General features: G+C 45.0%; 1 protein-coding gene across 1 annotated transcript; it reads right to left on the minus strand.

The window, feature by feature from the left end:
• Positions 1-21,035: 21,035 nt before the first annotated feature.
• Positions 21,036-22,343, minus strand: LOC130087728 (uncharacterized protein F54H12.2-like). Its single transcript, XM_056254212.1, has one exon. It carries the CDS (start codon positions 22,341-22,343, stop codon positions 21,036-21,038), a length of 1,308 nt encoding a protein of 435 aa, XP_056110187.1.
• Between the last annotated feature and the right edge of the window lie 1,258 nt (positions 22,344-23,601).

Here is a 23,601-nt window from a genome sequence, read left to right on the forward strand (position 1 = left end):
GCAGCCGCATACTTTTTAGTGTCACTAAAATTAGTGCAATTTCGGGGGCCGATTGCTTGAATTGTGAGTTCAATAGTCTATTATTTTTCACGGAAAACACAACAACAAAAGAGTACAATGACAGATTCGCTTAAATAGGCGTTTTTACATAAAATAGCCTATTCCGTCATCATCTTTTCAGTCAGCTCTTCACTCTCGTGATTAATGAAATTTGACTCCTGTTGCTGATCTTTGCTGCAACTTTCGTTCAACTCACAATTTAGTAAGCAAACACGTTTCAAATGTGTTTTTATTTTATTTTTGTGTATGTGTGTATATGTATGTATATATATATATATAAATATAGCTTATGTTTCAAATATGAGTTCATTAACAATCGTTGGAAAGAATGATACTTTTAAACATAACACTAAACCATCATTAGGTGTCGCCAGACGACCGTCTTAATGAGCGAGTCATTGATTCATTCGTTCGAACGACTGAGTCATTCATGAATGAGACAGATGTTTATGGATTGATTGGTCATTGAATCTTTGAGTCAACCGATTCGTTCAAAAATGCTGAATCAGTCAGTAATGAGAACGCGTTGCTGTGAGATGCGCGATGGTTCTGCTGTGATCTTTGTTTATCTATTTTCGCTGCTGAAACAGAAAAAAAGTCAATATTGCATCTAAAATGTAAGTGATTTGACTTGTGTCTGTGTGTGTGTGTGTGTGTGTGTGTGTGTGTGTGTGTGTGTGTGTGTGTGTGTGTGTGTGTGTGTGTGTGTGTGTGTGTGTGTGTGTGTGTGATTGTGTGTGTGATTGTGTCTGTTACAGTGATAAGAGTTTAACCCTTGTTAAAGTTTAGGCCTTGTCTTTTTGGATATATATCTTTTTATATTAAAAAATAGTCATACAACCCATATATTTTAAATGTATTGTTTGCTTTAAATTACATTAGGATTGTATGTTTGGTAATTGAACCTGAATTAATTTTAAATGAATGTGCTATATTTCAGATCATATATTTGTTTTCCTTAAAGCTGCAGTCCGGCATTTTTCCTCTTTGTCGCCATCTCTGTTCGAAATCTGCAATTGCAGTCATTCGCGGAATTATCAACTTTACGTGGGTTGTAGTTCAACACCCTCGACACGGCACAGCGCGGATGAACAGTGTTTGAGGAGAGTGTGCAGCTGTCAGTCACCGCGCCGATGTGGATATTGTCATTCAGAATCACAGATTATTCTTTTTGGAAGTATGACCAACATAAGAATTTTCACCGGGAAATGTCATCTGAACTAGTAAGAAACATTCACTTTTGTTCTGGTTCTGACATTGCAGTAAATCGCGCTGATTAAATCTAACAATTGCTTATAAGTTATCATTTCACGCAAAACCGTGCAAAGTAGCTATACTATGTTCTCTAATTGTTAATGTTAACAACGTCAGCAAGCATTGCGTGACTACATCATGTAATGTCCTTCCGAAATTATCCTTGTTTTCGCATGGGTCCGGTTGCAGTCTCTTTTTTTCTGTAGCCACTCCGAAGTCCGAACGAAGTCTTCTGCATTTTACAGCGGGTGAGTCTCTAGTTGTCACTGATGATGATCGTCGTTTGAACCTTTCTGGATCCGCCATCAAATTGATAAGTTTAATTATATCAAGTGCTGTGAGAAAAGGCTATAAATCTCTACCTCCAACATCCTCACACGCAATATAGCTTATACTAGCCGAGACTCCTTCTTTATGTGTACAGATGTGACGTAATGACGCAAAGACATGCTCGAATCTCCCGCGGAAATCCACCAGTACCACTAAAATTAAAAACATTATTACAAGCTTACCGTTTTGCATCGAGCTAAGGCAAGCAGATAGTTTTGAACACTGGCTGGTCATGTATTTTATCAAATATGTATTTTGGATAACTTTTAACCCAAAAAAAGCTACGGACAGCAGCTTTAAAATTTGAACTAACACTAACTTTATTCTCATCTGAATGATAGATTATTTATTTCTGTATAAAATAAAAACACATTTGATTTTTCTTTTTTAATCAATGTAGAATGTGTAACTGAAAAAATAAACAGATTAGGTCTCTGTTCGATGACAAGAAATGAAAACCAATGCGATATGATGAATGTCCAAAAGATGGCTCCCACAGACTGTTTTTAAATAGGATTCTTTGATATTTTTTGCTTTTAAACTGTGTGTGTGTGTGTGTGTGTATAAGAGATTTTGGTTGGGTGACAGTTGTAGTTTACAGTTTGACAAGAGTTTATAGTTTGACAAAAGCACAATGTTGTGTTTTATTGCGAGTGTACACAAATATAAGTAAACACTTTGCAGTTTGAATAATGTCCTGTATGAACAAAAGGACGGAGTATGTTTTTATGTCTACATTGTTCAATTACGCCACACACACACACAAACACTATTTTTCTAATCAGATCAAGCAAGTAATATTCTGTCTTGTCTCTTAAAAAACAATATATATATATTTATGTGTATATATATATATATATATATATATATATATATATATATGTGTGTGTATATATATATATATATATATATATGTGTGTGTGTGTGTGTGTGTGTGTGTATATATGTGTGTATATATATATATATATATATATAAATATAGCTGCGAGCAGCGATGAAAGGGCCAAAGCCGGCGGCATCCTAAAGGCACCGGGGTTGCGGTGCCACCGGCTTGAGCCCGTCATCGCTGCTCGCAGCTATATTTATTATTCTTCTTCTTCCGACTTATTATTATTTTACTACCTTTTGGGCACTTTTGGGGCTCTTAACGTGCTTGAAAACTCTTGAAACTTTGCACACGGGTCAGAACCCACGGCCATCAGGGCCGGGCTGAAGCTGGTACCCGGGCGTGGCAGGGGGGCTCGACAGCGCCCCCTGGAATGGGGTTTGAACACTTGTCCATATATCAAACACACTTGCATGTAATAATCTGAAACTTGGTACACATATAGATGTCATCGGGCCGAACAACTTTCGTGCTCAAAGTTTTACGCCAGCCCAACAGGAAGTCGGCTATTTAGGGTTGTTTGGAAACGCATACTCAGGAATTTGAAACACTTCTCCTAGGGAAATCCGCCGTTCATCTCCAAACTCGGTGTGCATGAAGTCAAGACGTTGAGGATGAAAAATTGCCAGGGGATTTTTGATATCTCGAATGATTTGGCCGTGGCGAGGAAACAAATTTATGGCGAATAATGGGAACAGGAAGTGTGTTATAACTTCTTCATACATTAACTGATCTTGATGAAACTTCAGCAGTGTGTTCGCTGTAAGAGGCCGATCACATGGACGTGACTATTGTGAGTCAAAGTTATAGCGCCACCAACTGGCAGCAGGAAGTGTGTCACTTTCAAAATGCTTTGAAATCACTCTCTTATTTTTACCCGATTTGCTTCAAACTTCATCTGTATAATGTAAACACACGGCAGATGTAGACCTGTGAAAGGATTGTTTAATATCTAAGATAATGTTGCCATGGCAACGCATCAAACTTTAATATTCTTTTTGGATGCTTTTGAGACTCTTAGCATGCCTGAAATTGCTTAAAATTGCATGAAACTCGACAGACAGATCACATTTATTAGCCAGTAGACATGTGCAAAGTTTCAGAAACGGGCGTGGTGCAGGGGCTCAGTAGCGCCACCTTTTGACAAAAGTGGGGGTGTTAGTTTTATAGTTTTACCTACAATCATAAAACTCGGTACGCATATTGTTCAGATCAAGCCGGACAACTTTCTAATTAACTGTCATTAGCTCAGACCAAGAGGAAGTCAGATATTTTGGTTTGAATATGGTCATTTTCTCTCTCTCTCTCTCTGAGCCAATATGGCAAGCCGTATTAACATTTAATCATTTTAACCTACTAGTCTCTATTTTCATGCTACTAGTACTTATTTTTTAGATACTATTATCTATTCCATTAAGTACTAGTACTTATTCATTAGCGACTAGTGCTTATTCTTTAGATACTAGTGCTTATTCTTTAGATATTCTTTTGAATACGTATTAGTAGCTAATGAATAAGTACTGGTATCTGTTTAATAGGTACTAGTATCTAATGACTTAGTACTAGTATTTATTGAATAAATACTAGTATCTATTAATAGGTACTAGTATCTAAAAGGTCATTTTCTCTCTCTCTCTCTCTGAGCCAATATGGCAAGCCGTCTTAACATTTAATCATTTTAACCTACTAGTCTCTATTTTCATGCTACTAGTACTTATTTTTTAGATACTAGTATCTATTCCATTAAGGACTAGTGCTTATTCTGTTTAGAATATTCAAAGTACTTATTCAATTTTTATGCTTATTTATATTTTCAGAGCAGAAAATCCGATTTTTCTGCTTATTCAATATTGCATCTAAAATGTAAGTGACTTGACGTGTGTGTGTGTGTGTGTGAGAGAGAGAGAGAGAGAGAGAGAGAGAGAGAGAGAGAGAGAGAGAGAGAGAGAGAGAGAGAGAGAGAGAGAGAGAGAGAGAGAGAGAGAGAGAGAGAGAGAGAGAGATTGTGTCTGTTACAGTGACAAGAGTTTAACCCTTTAAGGCCTTGTCTTTTTGGATATATATCTTTTTTTTATTATAAAAAAAATGTGCATACAAGCCATATATTTTAAATGTATTGTTTGCTTTAAATTAAATTAAGATTGTATGTTTGGTAATTGAACCTAAATAAATGAATAAATTCATTTTAATCAACACTAACTTTATTCTCATCTGAATTATAAATAACTTATTTCTGTATAAAATACAAAATCCCGAATAATCCAGACCAACCAGAGACAACTATTTCTACAAGAAATGAAGAAGGTAGTTCTGCTGAAGCGGAAATACCAGAGCCATTCGGCAGATAGCGAGCAGATATTTTGTGTCACGTCGTGCACAATAACCCTAAAGGCACCAGGGTGGCGGTGCCAACGGCTTTTTATATATATATATATATATGTATATATATAGCTGCGAGCAGCGATGAAGAGCCAAAGCCAGCGGCACCGCCACCCCGGTGCCTTTAGGTAACTAAAGGCACGGGTTGCGGTGCCACCGGCTTGGGCCCGTAATCGCTGCTCGCAGCTATATTATTAACATTATTTTTAGTAGTATATAAATGCTAGAAAATTTTCATCATGAGCTGTTGGCATGTAAATTAACATAATGAGAATAGAGAGTGAAAAAAACTTTTCAATCAAGTCAAAGGAGTACCAGCTCCTGTTGAAAAGTTATAGTACACAGGACACACAAATGAGAGGTACAGCCTCTCCCTACTCTTACAACATTACAAACAACCAGTCTGAAAAACACATTTTGTATGAAGAACCAATAACCAATAACGTCCAAGCTTATCGATACTGCGGTCTTCCTTAATTTGGCCCCAGGGCCCGTTTAATACTGGGTTTCGATTCCCATCCCTACATATGGGTGAGTTCATATGGATGAAAGCCAGTTTTGTTCCGTCTATTGATTTGTGATAATGGCAGCAGTAGTTATAACCCTATACCTTGTGTCAAGATGATTTATTACCCTATTATTGACCGGTGGGCGGGGCTAACCTTTGACCTTCCGGAGGGGCCCTTCCGGAGGTGCCTTTGATCTAGGGATTAACCTTTGCCCTATCGATCGATCAAGTTGACAGTTGTCTTTGATCCGGGTATGACGGTTGTCTTTGATCCAGGGGTGTAATCAATCAAATTGGCGTTTAGTTTTGACCTGTTGGTCCGGGGTGTAATCATTTATTCTGACAGTTAGTTTTGGCCATTGATGTTTTTGTTATAGATCAAATTGACGTTTAGTTTTGACCTGTTGATCCGGGGTGTAATCATTTATTTTGACAGTTTTGGCCATTGATGTTTGTGTGTTATAGATCAATTTGGCAGTTAGTTTTTGCCCTATTGACCCGTGGTGAAATAACTTCTCTTGCCGGGGGAAATTCCCCATCCCTGCCAGCTGTCGCATTGCTGGGAGAGTGCCCAAATAATTTTCTAATGTCCCATATCGCATATAGATTAGAATAAAACATACAGGTTGTGAAGTGGTGTAAAATAAAACTATCTTACTTTATCAGGCGTTCCCAAAGATGTTGAAAAGCTCCCACAAGTGACTCTCTCTCTCCGGGGTTTTTTGACAGCAGCCTCCAAGCTAAGCGTCTGTGTGTGTGTGTTACACGATACCCTCCGCATTCCTGAAGCGGGGGGGGGGGGGGGGGGGGGGGGGTAAAATGGGTGACTGTGAAAGTGAGAAAATATCTTGCACTAACTAAAGTTGAACAACATTGTTCATATAAAAGTATATAAATAAAATGCTTTTATCATTCATTGTAAAATAAATAACTAAATGTACTGATCAAAGTAGTCCAAAGATAAAATCATCCTACATGTTTTATAGATTAGCAGAAAACATACAGTTATGAATGGATGACCAATAATAAAATCATCTCGTATATATTCATACAGCTTTACGAATGGGATGACAAAAAATAAAATCATCTTACAGTTTCAGAGTACTGAAGAAAAAATACAATACATGAATGGGTACACAATTGCAATGAGTTTAAAGATTCCAGATTGTTTTCTCTCTCGCAGTCAGTGTCCTTTTGGTCTGCTGTGTATGTGCGTGCCTGATTACCACCGGTAATAAATTACTTTAGGTCTCTGAAAAAATACAGCAAGCGGAATCTATTTGAAAAGACCCTGTGTCACAGCAAATGTAAAATAACACTGTCGCAAGATGTTGAATCATTTAAAGATCCCAGATTGTTTTCTCTCTCACAGTCAGTGTATGTCGGGGGTCATTGTCCTTATGGTCTGATGGGTATGTGTGTGCGTGATAGTTCACACCACCGGTAATAAATTACTTTAGGTCTCTGAAAAAATACAGCGAGCGGAATCCATTTGATAGACCCTGTGCTACAGCAAATGCAAAATAACACTGTCGCTTCGTGCTCTGGCGATATGTTTTTAATTAAACCATCGGAGCTCAAATATTAGAGTGTCATCACGCTACAGGCTGAATTATCTATGAAATGAATTAGAGCGCAGAGTGCTGTTTTCACGTCATACGCCACTCTGGAATGTGGCGCGTCCGTGAGCTTTACATTTCATTCATAGAGCAATGCTGCCATCTAGCGGGCACACAGTTCAGCAGTTATCACCCCCCAACCTCACACAGAGTCCGTGTATAAATACAGCACCCCAAGACCTTTTGACACCAGTCCTAATCATCAGCGATTATTTTGTCGTCACCTCTCTACACAAAGGATAATTTTTCTGGACCAAAACTTTTCTACATCACTTCTCTTCAAACCTCATCAAAAAATGCAAAACAGTGAGTATTTTCTCTAACATTATATATTTATGCTACCATGTTTTTTATGTACAATATTGATTATACATAGAGAGAAGACCGATATGAGAAGATATCCATTTACAAATATATATCTTTGGTTGTCCTTTGTTGTTTTAAAAAAAAAAAAAATCATATCAGTTAAGATACCTGTGTTTATCTGATGTTATTCAAATCTGCAATAGTGAATATATATTCATATAATATATTATACTAATTATTTGTAACCTGTACATAAGATATATGCTGCTGTAGAATTAAAACTATCGAAAAGTTTAAATATCTTTGTATTAATAAACCGTGCTGATTATTTTTAACATGTACATAAGCTTATGATGTTGTATAATTAAAAAACTATTGAAAAGTTTAATTATCTATGTACTAATAAACCGTACTAATTATTTTTATCATGTACATAAGGGTTATGCCGCTGCAGGATTAAAAACTATTTCAAGTTTTAAATTTCAATGTATTTTCTCACCTTTTCGTTAATATTGTACTATTAAAACAACATATCTCAATGCATCATTCTGTAAAATGTTTTTTAAATGCACGTCGTCAAATAACGATTATGGTTTGATGACATAAATATTAATACTCAATTGTAAAAGTTCACATGGTCATGCTTTTATTAAATTGCGGGGGGTTTATTTTGAAAAGACTCGTATGAACCACGTCACGTGTCTTTACACATATGGGTACCGGACCATGCGAGTTAGCTTAGCCCAAGCATGCAGCGCTGTTTTTCAGAAAAAACAATACAAAACTAAACGGATGATTCTGACGACTGAACGCGGCGCTATTTCATCTAATTACCCTAAAATGTATTTCACCGTAACACCGCTGAATTATCCAATAAGCTTTTATTATAAAATACTTAGACATTCCTACGCTGTTGTAGCACATCATACTACGTTAGTTACAATTTTGGAGCGGTTGTTTTATGTCTATATGTTTCAGAAAATCAAAACTGATGATTTAATGCATAACATAGCTGTTTTAGCAATGTCAGAATCGTGGGGTCCGGCTATTCGGTCGATATGATCGCCCCACGGCGACCGGGAGTATAAATAACATCCGGTTCACAGCTAAATAGCGCCCCATGGCGACCAGGAGTATAAATAACATCCGGTTCACAGCTAAATAGCGCCCCATGGCGACCGGGAGTATAAATAACATCCGGTTCACAGGTAAATAACATCCTCTAGTGTCCGGAGATGATATACCATGTCACTTCTTAGTGAGATAGATTGGGCTATGTTTGGAGATTTGTTTTAGAGCAAATTGTTTTAGACCAAATCTATTTTTATGATTCATAAAATGTTATTCATTTTAAAGTTTATTTATGACTTTATGTCTTTATGTGATTTTTTTATTTTATGTGCTTTTTTTCTGTGTGTGTGTGTGTGTGTGTGTGTGTGTGTGTGTGTGTGTGTCTGTCTGTGTCTGTGTGTGTGTGTGTGTGTGTGTGTGTGTGCGTGTGCGTGTGTGTCTTTGTCTGTATGTACGTCATCAACCACTCATATAAAACAGCTCACCAAGCGGTTTCAAACCATAATAGGTTCTTTCCTCCGCAGATTCAAACGTTGAGGTGAACGCCTTTGATGCCTTTAATTTATGTAAGAACTTATTTTCTATTCTTTATAAATTAAATGTGCCTATTTTTTACGCGCCTTTATTTAATAATTTTAATTTTTTACTTTATTTAATTTATTTTTTAATTCGCAGTGGTTGCTCAGGGGTTTGATGCAGACAGCGCTGCCGATGGTAAGAACAAGATCCGCCTTTCAACGTAATGTTTTATGTTTATGGAAATCTGACGTTTTATTTATTTTAGATTTCATACATTTTGTCGCTCATGCCGGTTCCCCGCTGGTCGACCTCACTCAAGACGAGGATGAACAACAAGAACAAGCCAGCGACATCGTAAGCGCTGCTAATTCTACATCAGCGACCGCCTGTGATCAAACAGTTCCTGACAACGCAGCTTTAGAACCACAGAAGAAAAAGACTAGAAAAACTAATTATTCTGTACCTCCAAACAGTCCTGAGCCGTTTTATGGTGAGGCTATCTACATGATTATCATTTAAAACTGAAATTTTGTCACCCCATTATGATTGATTGCTATATTTCCACACAGCAGGTTCGGATAGAAGCCATGACGATGATGATGATGGTGGCGACGTGACTGGATGGGCTGTGGCTCAACACGACGCTTGGGATCAGAGCTCTTGGACGCGCGAGCGTGGCGAAGCGTCGACCTCGAACGCCGGTCATACGCCATTTCATTTTCACCAATCGTCGGAAGAGGAAGAGATCGAAGTCGCACTGAGCCCTCAACCGGTCGATGAGCCGTCCAACGACACCCCTCTGATTCGCGACCTCATTAATTCCATAGCTGTATTTGGCCAACAGTTTCGTGAGGCGAACGCGTCTGTAAACAGGAAAATTGATGCGATTTTTGAAAGGGAAGACGAAAACCGTAGTAGAATAGATGCAAAAATGCCCGCTGCGTTAGACCTAACGACGACTGAAAAAGGCTACTTTCCACATCTTTTCAACACTGTGGAAAATAAGAACTATTTCGGACCTTACCCCGACAAAAAGTTCTACAACCGCGATAACATGATGGATAAGGAACAGCAAAAGTTTGACGGCCCCCGAGAGATTGAAACCGCGTGAGGCTCTGTTTGGAGGCCGGACTAACGCTTATAAACTCTATCACGAGGTGGCCGAAGGTGAGAAAATAAGGTATCTCGATTTCACCAGCCTATACCCCTTTTGCCAGGCTACAAAAAGCTATCCGATTGAACATCCACAAATCATTTTCAAAGATTTTGAACCGATTGAAAATTATTACGGTCTCATCAAAGCGACTGTGTACCCGCCTCACAAATTACTACACCCTGTTCTCCCTTACAGATGCGAAGGAAAACTCATGTTTCCGCTATGTAGAACCTGCGCTCACGCACAAAACCAGACGACGAGTTGGAAAGGTCACTCTCGGGTTGCTGGGTCAGCATCGAGCTTTTAAAAGCCGTCGAGAAAGGTTATGTGGTAGCCAGGATAGATGAGGTTTGGCATTTTCCTCAACGGTCAGACACGTTGTTTGGCGATTACGTAAAAATGTTTTTGTGTTTGAAGCAACAAGCGTCCGGGTACCCGTCGAATGTTTGCACGAGCGCCGAGAAAGAGGCTTACATCCGTGAGTATTTTGAAAAAGAGGGTATTCAACTCGACCCCGAAAAGATCAAGTACAACGCCGCCCAGAGGGCAATCACGAAATTGATTCTCAATTCGCTTTGGGGAAGGTTCTCGTTAAGACAGAACCTGCCTCAAACGATCCTGGTGAACGACCCCGAAGATTTCACCAGAATCGTTTTTGGCAATACCGACACGTTGTTGTATTTCACATTCGTCTCGGATGATGTAGCTCTCGTTCAGCATAAACCCAACAAAGATGATGATTGCAAGACGCGTGACGTTAACGTGTTTATAGGGGCGTTTACAACGGCACACGCCAGACTGGAATTGTACGAATTGATGGATAGGCTCGGCGATCGACTTTTATATTCAGATACGGACTCCGTCGTCTTTGTGTCTAGGGAGGGATACTGGGAACCGCCTCTAGGGGATCATTTGGGGGAGCTGACGAGCGAGCTAGACGACGGTGACTTCATAACGTGTTTTTGTGCACCGAAATCTTATGGGTATAAAACGGCCAAAGGTAAGACGTGTATGAAAGCTAAGGGTATAACGCTGAATGCTAAAAACTCCCGAGCCATCTGTCTGGAATCCCTGATTGGTCTGGTTGATGGGTATGTGATGTCGCACGATAGCACCAAACACATCCTGGCTCACACCGAAAATATTGTGAGGAATAAAAAGACTCTGACATTGCTCAACAAATCAGTCGTTAAAAGCTTCAAGGTGGTGTATAATAAACGTAGGTTTTTCCCCGATTTCACCACCCTTCCTTATGGCTACTGATCAGATAATGCACAGAGGGTCGCAGGATGTTTCCTATTTTGATTTCAGACTTCAACATCCATTTAGTTGTGTTATAAGTGGGCCGTCCAATTCTGGAAAGTCTTATTTTGTGAAACTTTTGTTGGAAAAGGCTTTGACTATAATCTCCAAGAAAATTGAAAACGTTGTATGATTGTTGGCAACCTTTGTACGATGATGTACTGAAATTGTACGACATTAAATTTGTGCAAGGAATACCCGAGAGTCTGAATGATGATGATTTACTCCATGTTCATAAGACAAATCTTCTCATCGTGGATGATTTGATGCAGCAAGCTAGCGCCAACCTGGAACTCCAGCATGTGTTTACGCAATATTGTCACCATCGGAATCTCAGCGCCATCTACATAGTGCAAAATTTATTTGCACAGGGTAAGTCCAGTTGAACCATCAGCTTAAACGCCAATTATATGATTTTGTTTAAAAACCCCAGGGACGTCAATCAGGTAGCGATGCTAGGACGACAAATGTACCCGGGAAACACAAAATACTTTATGGAATGTTATCATGACGCGGTCAACCGATCTTTCGGATACCTATTGATAGACTATAAAGCAAAAACTCCGGAGCAGTACCGTCTCAGAACGGAGTTGCTGTCCGACCGTCAAGTGGTTTATATCCCGAAAAAAAGAAGAACGTGATAAATCGGCATGTCCGCCAGACTTTGTAAACATCTACCGGTGTTAAAACTGCTACATTAAGCCTCTCCTAAACAACGACGCATTATTTTACAATCGGTGTCCGACGAATTCATTTTATCGCTGTGCGAATTGGCGCTAAACATCCTCTACGGCACGATCCCGGTCAATCGCCAGCAGTACCAAAAACTGAAAAAGAGAAAAGCGGAAATCAAATTTGTGGCCGATAAAAAAATTGGCATAGCGGCCAAGAAACGAGTCATCAACCAAAAGGGCGGCTTCCTGTTACCTTTATTAAGCGTCGCCATCCCGTTCCTGACGAGCTTGAATTGATAGGATGGAGTACGCTGAGAAGATGTATTTAGTCCCGCTCCATCAGCTGGATAAGATGAAAGCTGAAAATGCGCGTAAGAACATTCAACAGACTGTGGAAAATGATTTGGACGGTGCCATAAGAAATATTTTACATCGCACCGATTTGAATCCGTACGAAAAAGCCAAACTTTACACCAATACCCTAAGCAGGTTTTTGACCATCGTTAGACAAGGCGATCGTGAGAGCGGGGTTTTAACCCTCTCGTTACCCCATACGGATGTTGATCATAAAGATCCCGCTGCTAATGTTGAAGACAGCGTTGCTGAGGGGGGTGTGGTGGACGAAGTGCTGAAGAATGTCCCTTCGAGAAGCATGAAAAACGTACTCGGTTACTAACGTAACCTCGGTTCTCTCTAGAGAGGGAACGAGTACTGCGTAATAGCTTTACGCTAGGGGAAAAACTCTTTTCCGCAAGATATTGAAGCCAAAAATTATCCTTTAATTTTTTATTAATGCAAAACGCTTTGCAGCAGCAAGCAAACATAGGCGAAACAGCTCGCGCGCCTATTGGTTGCTCTGCAGCAAATGCAGCAGCCTATCGAGAGAGACTCTGCGTGACGTAATGACCAATGGGGGCAATTCGCGCCCATATCGTCACGTCCCGCCAGAAGGGGCGTGGTCTCGCCCTATAAATATGCTCGTTAGGCTGATACAAGCTGGTTTTTATCGCTGAAGCGAACCAGAGCATATTCCACGCACGGCAAGATACGCAGTACTCGTTCCCTCTCTAGAGAGAACCGAGGTTACGTTAGTAACCGAGTACGTTCTCTTACGAGAGTATCTCTCGTACTGCGTAATAGCTTTACGCTAGGGGAACACAATGCAACACGCCGTGCGTAAAGGGATCCAACACCAAAGTCCCAGGGGCCGAAGCCCAGGGCTCATGTAGTGCATAATCACCATAAACTCACATAGAGTAAAGGAAGAGAGGCTGGAAGCGTCATTCCCTATACAAAAGCACCCAGCGGGGCTATTATATGACCATCAAACGCGCAGCCAGGGTGAAAGCATTCAGCCTGATCTGGGCGGCCATACGTGAGTCAACACTCATGGGGCTGCAGTAAACTCAGCATCTGGGCCGCAGAGCGGGGCAGATAGCACTGAATTTAGACCGCCAAAAGCTTAGCTTGTAAGGCGGGTACCTCCCAGGTTATAGTATTTTATAAATGTAGACGGCGAGGCCCAGCCCGCGGCCGTACAGATATCTTGCAGGGAAACCCCGCTAGACCATGCCCACGAAGAGGCCACGCCTCTCGTGGAATGCGCCCTGACACCCAAGGGGCACTGTAAGCCCTTCGCAGAGTAAGCGAGCGCGATGGCATCCACTATCCATCTGGATAGGCTCTGTTTTGAGGCGGCGAGTCCCTTGGAACGCCCGCCGAACAAAACAAAAAGCTGCTCCGTCTGTCTGAAAACAGACGAGCGTGCCACATAAGCTCTCAATGCCCTGACGGGGCAGAGGAGACTTGCATCCTCCTCCTCACTGAGAACCGGAAGGGCAGACAGGGAAATGACCTGGGCCCTGAACGGCGTGTTGAGGGATTTCGGGACATACCCGTGTTTCGGTTTGAGAATGACCTTTGAGTCATTAGGCCCAAACTCCATACACGACGCGCTTACTGAAAGCGCCTGTAGGTCCCCTATGCGCTTCACTGAAGCGAGAGCCATGAGAAACACTGTCTTGAACGACAGGTGTTTCATGTCCACCAGCTGGATTGGCTCGAACGGGGCGCCTTTCATGGCCTCCAAGACCGTGGAAAGGTCCCACGTCGGGACTGAAGGGGGCCTTGGAGGGTTCAGCCTCCGAGCTCCCCTAAGGAAACGCACGACTAAGTCGTTTTTCCCAAGCGACTGGCCAGACACCGGTTTTGCAAACGTTGCTATGGCCGCCACATATACTTTGAGCGTGGATGGGGTCCTGCCCTTATCCAGTAGCTCTTGAAGGAAGGAAAGCACTTCCGCAACCCCGCACTCCACAGGTGAAAGGCTCTGGGCCTGACACCATGTAGAGAAAACAGACCATTTCGAGGAGTAGAGCCGCCTGGTAGACGGAGCTCTAGCCTGCGCGATCGTGTTTAACACTCCCTCTGGGAGGCTAGCGGGTACCCGTTGATGGCCCATGCGTGCAGGGACCATAACTCCGGGCGAGGGTGCCAGATTGAGCCCTCCGCCTGAGAGAGGAGGTCTCTCCTCAATGGTACAGGCCATGGGGCAGTGCTGGTCAGCTGCATCAGGGCAGGGAACCACGTCTGGTTCGTCCAGAGCGGGGCTACAAGCAGCACTGGGCATCCGTTTTCCCTGATTCGTTCCAACACCTGAGGCAGGAGCGAGACAGGAGGAAAAGCATACAGGGGGCAGCGGGGCCAAACATGAGCCAGCGCGTCCTTGCTTTTCGAGAAAAACTCCGGGCAATGAGCGTTTTCTTGGGACGCGAATAGGTCCACCTGAGCTCTGCCGAACGTTTTCCACAGCAGCTGGACCGTCTGCGGGTGCAGCGACCATTCCCCTGCTGGAACGTTGTTCCTGGACAGTCTGTCTGGTCCCACGTTCAGGTGACCAGGCACGTGCGCCGCTCTCAGTGAGAGCAGGTTGTGCTGAGCCCAAACCAGGAGGCGTTCCGTCAACCTGTGAAGGTTTCGTGACCTGACGCCGCCCTGGCGATTTATGTATGCCACCAACGACATGTTGTCCGACCGGACCAAGACGTGGTGGCCTGTTATCTGGGGACAAAAACGCCGTAGCGCTTTGTCGACTGCTATCATCTCCAAGCAGTTTATGTGAAGGAGCTTTTCCCGTTCTGACCACAGGCCAGCTAGCGGTCTGCCCTCGAGCAGCGCTCCCCACCCCGAGGTGGAGGCGTCCGTAGACACCACCTTCACGCTCGAAGCGGTCCCCAGACTTACACCTGACTGATACCAGTCGGTTTCTCTCCAAGGTTTCAGAGCTGAAACGCACTGAAGGTCGACCCTGAGGCGAAACAGACCCGCTGTCCATGCCCTGGGTGGAACCCGCGTCTTCAGCCACATCTGCAGTGGGCGCATGCGGAGCAGGCCCAACTGGAGTACAGAGGCTGCTGAGGCCATCAGCCCCAGCATTTTCTGAAACCTTTTGAGCGGGACTATCGCGCCGTGGCGGAAGGATTTCACGCCGCGCTGAATATTTAGCACGCGCTCTGGTGACAGGCGTGCTGTCATGGACAGCGAGTCCAACACGGTTCCCAGAAAGGAAATTTTCTGACTGGGAGACAGTGAGTCAAGTCAAGTCAAGTCACATTTATTTATATAGCGCTTTTCACAATACAGATTGCATCAAAGCAGCTTCACAGTGATAACATGAAAGTAGTACAACACAGTTCAATAATATTGTTGAATATTAAATATCCCCAACTAAGCAAGCCAAAAGCAAGGCGACAGTGGCAAGGAACCAAAACTCCATCAGATTGGATGGAGAAAAAAACCTTGGGAGAACCCAGGCTAGTCAGGGGCCAGTTCTCCTCTGGCTAACAATCATAGGGTTTTAAAGAAGCTTTACAGTAAGTGCATATCAGAGAGTACCTGGAAAAAATACATTTAGTTAATCATGTAATATTTAGGGGATAACATATCGCCGGCGTTGAGTCGTCTCTTCGCAGGCGTTGAGTCGTCTCTTCACAGGCGTTGGTCTTCTCATCACAGGCGTTGAGGCATCCGAAATCCCCGTGAGAGGCAGGATACCAAACTGGAGCCTACGAACGCCATTTTTCTCGGGACAAGCGTCCCGAGATAACAGCAGAAAGGCAGATGGGAAATAATTAGCATAGCTGATGTTCATAATGATTTCCATTACACGGGAGTAGGTGTTAGAAAACCATAATCTCACAACTCTCCGCAACCCAAACTCTCCGCAACCCAACCGCAACCATACGGACCGACCCGTTTGTCTATAAGGCTGTCGAGCCCCACTGGTGCGTTAAGCAGTTTCAGTGGCAAACGGTTCCGTATGGCATAGCAGAGGACTAAAAGGTAAGCATTATGTGAATGCTTGACTAAAGAGACACGTCTTTAGTCTAGTTTTAAACTGTGTCAGCGAGTCAGAGCATCGGACCGTATCGGGAAGGCTATTCCAGAGTTTTGGAGCTAAATGCGAGAATGCCCTCCCTCCTTTCGTGGACTTCGATATCCTAGGAATGACCAGAAGCCTTGAATTTAGTGATCTTAGAGAACGCGGTGGATTGTAGGGCGAAAGAAGGTCCGTTCTTTCGCCCTACAGTGAGCTCTTCGCCCAATTGACTGTGAGGCCCAGCTTCTCGAGGTGCTCGAGCAATGCGGCCCTGTGTTCTATGAGCTCCGATCGTGATCGAGCTAGAATCAGCCAATCGTCCAAGTAGTTCAGAACTCGCATGCCCTGAAGTCTCAGGGGCGCGAGCGCCGCGTCCATGCACTTCGTAAATGTACGAGGCGCTAGGGACAGGCCGAACGGCAGGACTGTGTATTGATATGCCTGGCCCTCGAAGGCGAATCTCAAAAATCGCCTGTGATGGGACGCTATTTGTATTTGGAAATAGGCGTCTTTCAGATCTATCGACATAAACCAGTCCCTGAAGCGCACCTGCGCGAGGATTTTCCTGGTCGTAAGCATTCTGAACTGGCGCTTCACAAGCACTCTGTTCAGCTGCCGCAGATCTAAAATGGGTCTGAGACCCCCATCCTTTTTCGGTACCAGAAAATATCTGCTGTATAGGCCCCCTTCGCTCTGAGCCTGAGATAAAGGTTCTATAGCCCCTTTGCTCAGTAGTTTCGCTATTTCGGCACGAAGTAGATGAGATACTTCGTTTTTCACCGTGGTTTCGACGCGCGCCGTATAACGGCGCGGGCGTCGAGCGAATTGTAGCGAATAGCCTCTCTTTATAGTGTTCAGCACCCATTCTGAAACCCCGGGAAGCTTTGACCACGCATCTGCGTGAATAGCTAGAGGCAGAATGAAATCCGGGCTCTGGCCGCGACAAAACGGCAGCTCGAGAGCCTGGGCATACTGGGAACACAACACCGTGTTTACAGCGTTCGAGGCGGGGGGCGCGCTGATCACAGCGGGCGACCTGGCCGCGCTCAGCTTTTTTATGGCAGATTGTGCAGAAAAAGCGAGCGGGGGAGATCCCGTGGGAATCGGCGTGTCTGTGAGAAAATGTGGGCGCGGGGCTGCGGGCACATTTAATACACTGAAAACACTGTCGTTCATGGCCGACTGAATGTGTGTTGGTTTCGTTTTTACAGAAACCATGGGACACGCAGCATGTAGTGTGAGCGGGCATGATGACATGGGCACTTGCACTACATTGTTTGCACAATCGACCGGAGTCGATTTTATTTGTGCTAGCCCTGCACCGTGGCGGGCTGTGTTTGTGTGTGGGAATGGGCACTGGGTGGGCATTCTTACAACACTCATAACACCTTCGGCCGTGGCCGGAACACCAGAAAATGCACTCTTTATTGGATTTATCTGGGTAGCCGTAAAAACGGCTTTTGTGCGCAGGCAAACGGGCTGTGACACCGGCTGACTCTCTGCGAAATACACTGGGACAGTCGCGATGTTTGGAACTGACCGAGCGAGAAGTTTTGGTGAAAAACCGGCCGCAGCGGGATCTGAACACCGTCGTTTTCCTAGAATGGCTAGGAAGATTTTGAGGCCTCGGGCTTGATCTCAATCCTCGGCCGGGGCCCGCACTGAGGGGGGCGGCGTCCAGCAGAGCGAGAGCGCGGTCTTTGGTCTCGGGCGTGGTGGCGCTGTGAAGCGGCGGCGGCGGGCGGTGCAGGCTGCGGCTGAGAGCTGCGAGCAGGCGGCGGTTTAGAGCGACCTGCAGCGGAGCTCGAGCGCTTCGGGAGGAAGTGCTTCATGGCCTGCGAAGTCTTTTGCACCTCCATGAATCTATCCGCAAAGTCTGTGACGGCAGATCCGAAAAGGCCCGCTTGAGAAATGGGCGCGTCGAGGAACACAGAGCGCTCGGCTTCCGTCATCTCGGACAGCGTCAACCACAAATGTCTCTCAGCCACGGTGAGAGAGGCCATGTTTCGTCCTATGGCCTGTGCAGCGGCTTTAGTAGCGCGAAGAGCGAGGTCTGTAGCGCTTCTCAGGTCCGCGACGCAGATCGCTCCGGGTCCTTCCTCGTCCAGTTTAAGGAGAAGGTCGGCCTGGAAAATCTGCAGGATGGCCATAGTGTGCAGCGCTGAAACTGCTTGCCCGGCGGCGGTGTAAGCGCGACCGTGCATGGATGACGTCACCCGGCAGGCTTTAGATGGAAGCGTTGTGTGCGCGCGCCGTCCAGCGGAGGGCGGGCAGAGATGAGACGCTACAGCTGGTTCCACAGGAGGAACAGAAAGGTATCCTCTTTCCTTCGCGCCATCCACAGAGGAGAAAGCAGCAGAAGCAGAGGTACGAAGCCTGGCGGAGAAGGGGGCGTTCCACGATTTCATAACTTCGTCGTGAAGTTCCGGGAGGAAGGGCGCGGGCCGCGATTTCGACGGAGCCTCGTCACTTCCGAGAAAGCGTCCGTCCATTCTGTTGCGCGGCGGCTGCGCGGGCGCCTCCCAATCGAGGCCGATGCTTTCAACGGCCTGAGAGAGCAGACGAATCAGCTCAGTCTCAATGCCGGCTCTCTTACCAGTGGTCTGGCAGGAAACGCTAGCGGAGGGGAGATCCACGGAGCTCGCCCAATCCTCACTATCGGACGCCAGAAGAGAACACGCCTCGGAGGGTTCGTCAGGCTCGTGGATGGACGCGGCGGCAGGCGGCGGCCGTTGTCCGTCAGTGAGCGACTCGAGCGAAGCCGGCGAAGCAGGCGGGCGAACCGGCGAGCTTTGGCGGGCTGGAGATAGCTCGGGAGCGCGCTGGGCGCGGCGCTTTTTACGGCGCGGCGTCACGGCGGGCTGTGGTGAAGGCTCGGAGAATGATGCCAGGCGCGTCCTCAGAGTCACCATGGGCAAAAGCTCGCAATGAGGGCATCCGCCGTCAGCGAGCGCGAGAGCCGCGTGATCCTCACCCAGACAGGAAACACAGATGACGTGTCGATCTCCATCGCTGAGCGGGGCGCGGCACGAGCCACAGGAAGGCATCTTTAAAAAGACGCTGCTCTTTTTGTGAGAGAAGTGTAAGTCGCGTCAAGTAAGCGAACAAACACTTCTCAACAGAGAAATACACACAGAGTATTGAAAGGATATATAACGCCGGAAAGCGCAGCAGGTACGGCAGATGAAGGCGGCGAGGCCAGCGACTCCAGAGCTCGTCCCGCTGAAAGGCTTGCTTCGACGGCGCGGCTTCTCACTCCGGATCCAGCGATGCGTGTGCTTCGCTGAAGAGGTAAAAATCAGCTTGTATCAGCCTAACGAGCATATTTATAGGGCGAGACCACGCCCCTTCTGGCGGGACGTGACGATATGGGCGCGAATTGCCCCCATTGGTCATTACGTCACGCAGAGTCTCTCTCGATAGGCTGCTGCATTTGCTGCAGAGCAACCAATAGGCGCGCGAGCTGTTTCGCCTATGTTTGCTTGCTGCTGCAAAGCGTTTTGCATTAATAAAAAATTAAAGGATAATTTTTGGCTTCAATATCTCGCGGAAAAGAGTTTTTCCCCTAGCGTAAAGCTATTACGCAGTACGAGAGATACTCTCGTAAGAGAACAGTGGATACATATTAGACAAGATGTCTAAAGCTAAAGGACTAAGCGGCTGGAACGAATCGGGGGAGTTTGTGTTCAAGGGTAAAGTCGTACCAGGTTCGCACATGGTTGATTTGTTAAAAAATGTGACGGCCCCGCAAAAGGTTCGGGATGACCGGAGACCTCTAGGATGGTCAGAGTTTCTACACGCCTTTGCCAATTTAAACATTCCTTTTTCCACCGTACCGAATCAACAGGTCAGGAGCGTGATTAAATCTCTAAAGAGTAACCCCGACACCCCCGCCACCACACCCGACGTTAGACCTTATAAAAAGGCACGAAAATATTCACGCTACAGGACTCCGAAAGACTCTGTGTTTAAAATATCGACCGGTGATCCGAGGCAATGGTTGGAATTTTAACGAATGTATCTTATGATTAAATAAAGACGATAAAAATATAAAGGTTTTTTTCATTTTTATTTTTTATAGATCAAACACGTTTGCATACAGGATGACATTTTATCATTACACACATGCGGTCTTAATCTCTTCACAAACAGGGATACCATTTTATCATTTTTAATATAATCGTCGGTGTATAGTTTCATCACACGGTCATAGTCACAACCTTTAGCTAAATGATATAGAAAAAACAAACAGTGCTCCCCGCAGGTATTGGATGAATAATCCTGGACTTGTCTGTCGGAATATAATACTTGGGGGTGGTTGGTCGCTAGAAAGTGATCGATGCTGGTTGGGAAGCGTGGGCTGTTGGGCGGATTGCCGAAGCTGTCGAAAAAACAAGTGGGCCCCTCTTCGGGTAAATAAACGGCGATCCATCGTTCGCCGGGTAGCCGAGCGGGGTCGGTGTTGACGATCCCCATCGACGGTAAGGTTCTCACAGGTTTTTTGGGTAGTTGGTCGCACGGTAGAACCCCGAGAAAATGTGTTCTGCACGTCATTTTATCCACGATAGCTGTGAGTTGAAGCGTGTTCATCTCTCAATAGTAATCGATCAGCACCTGTCTGCGGTTAGACACTTCAATGAGAGAATCAAACACGGCGTAAATGATTAAGTTAACGGTATTCGGCAGCGGTTGTCTAAAACGAGCTTCGACTCTGATATTTCCGGACTTGATGAGCGAAATGTGCTGGCCACACTCTTCATCCGGGGTGAGGTTAAACGCGTAAAGCGTGTATCCGTTCATGAAATCGTTACTGTCGATACAGAGCGCGCGGTCTTTAAGGTGTCTACCGGTCGCCATCGATAACTGATAAAATTCACGAGCTGCCATACCGGCTTCGAAATTAGGCTGTAGAGGTTTAGCGGGGAATTGCTGAGAGTCGACGTAGACGGCTAAGAACTCCAGATTGTAATGTTTGAACGCGAATGGATTTTTTGTGTAGGATCCGGTGAATGCATAGTTGTCGACCATGCCGATGATGATAGACTTTGGCAATGTTCCTAAAAACAGATTTTCTTGATTCAAAACACGAGACCCGGTAGGGATTGAGAACGTTTTTAGACAGACCCTGTCGACGGCGTACTTGGCCGTTGTTGACAGTAACGCCTGTGCGTGAGCCAGTCTCACCGGGGGTGATACAGACACTTTCTTGACAAATAGGGATGCCGTCGTTATATTTAATTTGTAAGCCACGTCGTCGGACCTCATCAGGCAGAATTCATCTTTTGCTCGAATAAATCGCAACTTAACATCCAGCCCATTCAGTAAAAGTTTCTCCTGGAAGAATATATCGGCGTGTATGGGGGTAAACAGTTCCACCTCCCTGCTCCGACTGGTATAGGTCGCCCTCTTTGTCAACCCCGCGTTATGACCCACTGGATCATGAACTTCCATCTGACCCGCCGAATCTTTGTGAAACAACGATGTGGAGAACAGAGATTCCAACGTATCCTTACCGTAGTTGAGCAGACTCTCTATGATACAGCGATAAGGATAGGTGCTCGAGCTTTGAGATATCAGGCGATCACCCAGGGTTATGTCGACTTGTGAAAATACACTAGCCCCCGGGTAGTTGATCAGTCCAACCTTGGCTAGATGTGCTATCTTGTCCCCATCAGGTTGTGTGATTTTCACCCGTAGATAGAGCATGGTGTTATTGAGATCCACATAATCATCCCCGTTTCCCGCGATAAAAAACTCTATCGGGGCAGAGGCCGAAATGGCCGATAACGGAGCTACTTCTAAATAGCTGTTTTTCTCGATGATGGTCTGTGTCAGAGGTACCGTAAATAAGTCCAACTCGGACTTGATACACTCGCCAGACATACGATGCAGTAACGCCATGTTAGAATATGTTTTTTATCCCTCTCTTGACCGACGCGTTTCGCCTAACAGTCTTCTTACGCTTTCTGCGTACAAGTGAGCGCTTGTTTGATACACGTGTTGTTTTCTTCCTTTTCACCCTCAATTGACCACGCCTTCTCACACCGGGAGGTTTGGACGTTCTCTTACGGGCCATGACCATCAGACCGGATCCGCCTTGAGCTTTAGCATCATTGTCGTGCGAACGCATCAATACGTTTGAGAAGACGTCGGATACTATAGTTTTAGCAGCCGATTTTAGGTGGGGCTTTGCGATGCTGAAGCCTCTTTTTAACAGAGGTACGACCATCCTGAACAGACCTCTAAAAATACCCCCAAAACCGTTACCATACATAACCCCTCCCCCGGCATAACCGGGTAAAGCTCCGCCGGCTTGGTTTTGGTAGTAGGCGTCATAGTCCGGACTCTCTCTAGGTCTATAATGATAATTCATTTTTGGGTTTAAAGTGCAGTTTTACGACAACTTTCCCGTACGTGAAGGGTACTGGCTTGTTTTGATCGTCCTTAACCTCTATGGTGATGTCGGTGATGTGATCCTTGGCGATCGATACGTAATGTGGCTTGTCGTATCTAGCAATGACCGTGTCGTTGGTTTTACCCGATATATGTACGCATCTCAAAAGGGGTACGTGAGAATCGCCGACCACTTGATATTGGATAATGTCCGTGTAGATGTAGAATGTGTAGAACCCGGCGTTGATGTCGCATTGATGAGGAGCGTACATCACAACGCTTTGCGTCAAATCTGCTTCTTTATCGTAGCTCGATTGTCCGAGATAGCCCCCCCCTCTGCTCCTAAAATAATGCCGAGTCTCCCTCGGAAGTAGAGTGAAACGTTTGGTTTTGCCATCAGAAGCACTTTGTTTTTTATTTCATCGTGAGTCAATACCCCATGATTTAGGATAAGTTGATTTATAACACGGATGATGGCGCGAATATTTGGGTAGTACCCTCCGGTTATGTGTAATTGTATCGTTTTGTTTTTTTTAATCGTATCACCATCCGGCTCAATGTTTATGGTGAAATATCCTTCTTTGTCGTTAAAGCTATACCAGCTTCTAGGATATTCGATTTCGGCTAGTCCGACTTGCCAGGGTCCTTTCAAGCTTATAGCTTTTGGTAGTCTGGTTGTATAGCTGGATATTCGATTTTGGGGGTAAACCCACGACGACGCGTTGCACGGTAGCGTGACGTAGAACCCGTGCTCGTCCATGATGGT

The sequence above is a fragment of the Rhinichthys klamathensis genome, unplaced genomic scaffold (genome assembly GCF_029890125.1).
Source record: "Rhinichthys klamathensis goyatoka isolate OS25496 unplaced genomic scaffold, OSU_Roscu_1.1 h1tg000111l_1, whole genome shotgun sequence".
In the NCBI taxonomy this organism is placed as follows: domain Eukaryota; kingdom Metazoa; phylum Chordata; class Actinopteri; order Cypriniformes; family Leuciscidae; genus Rhinichthys; species Rhinichthys klamathensis.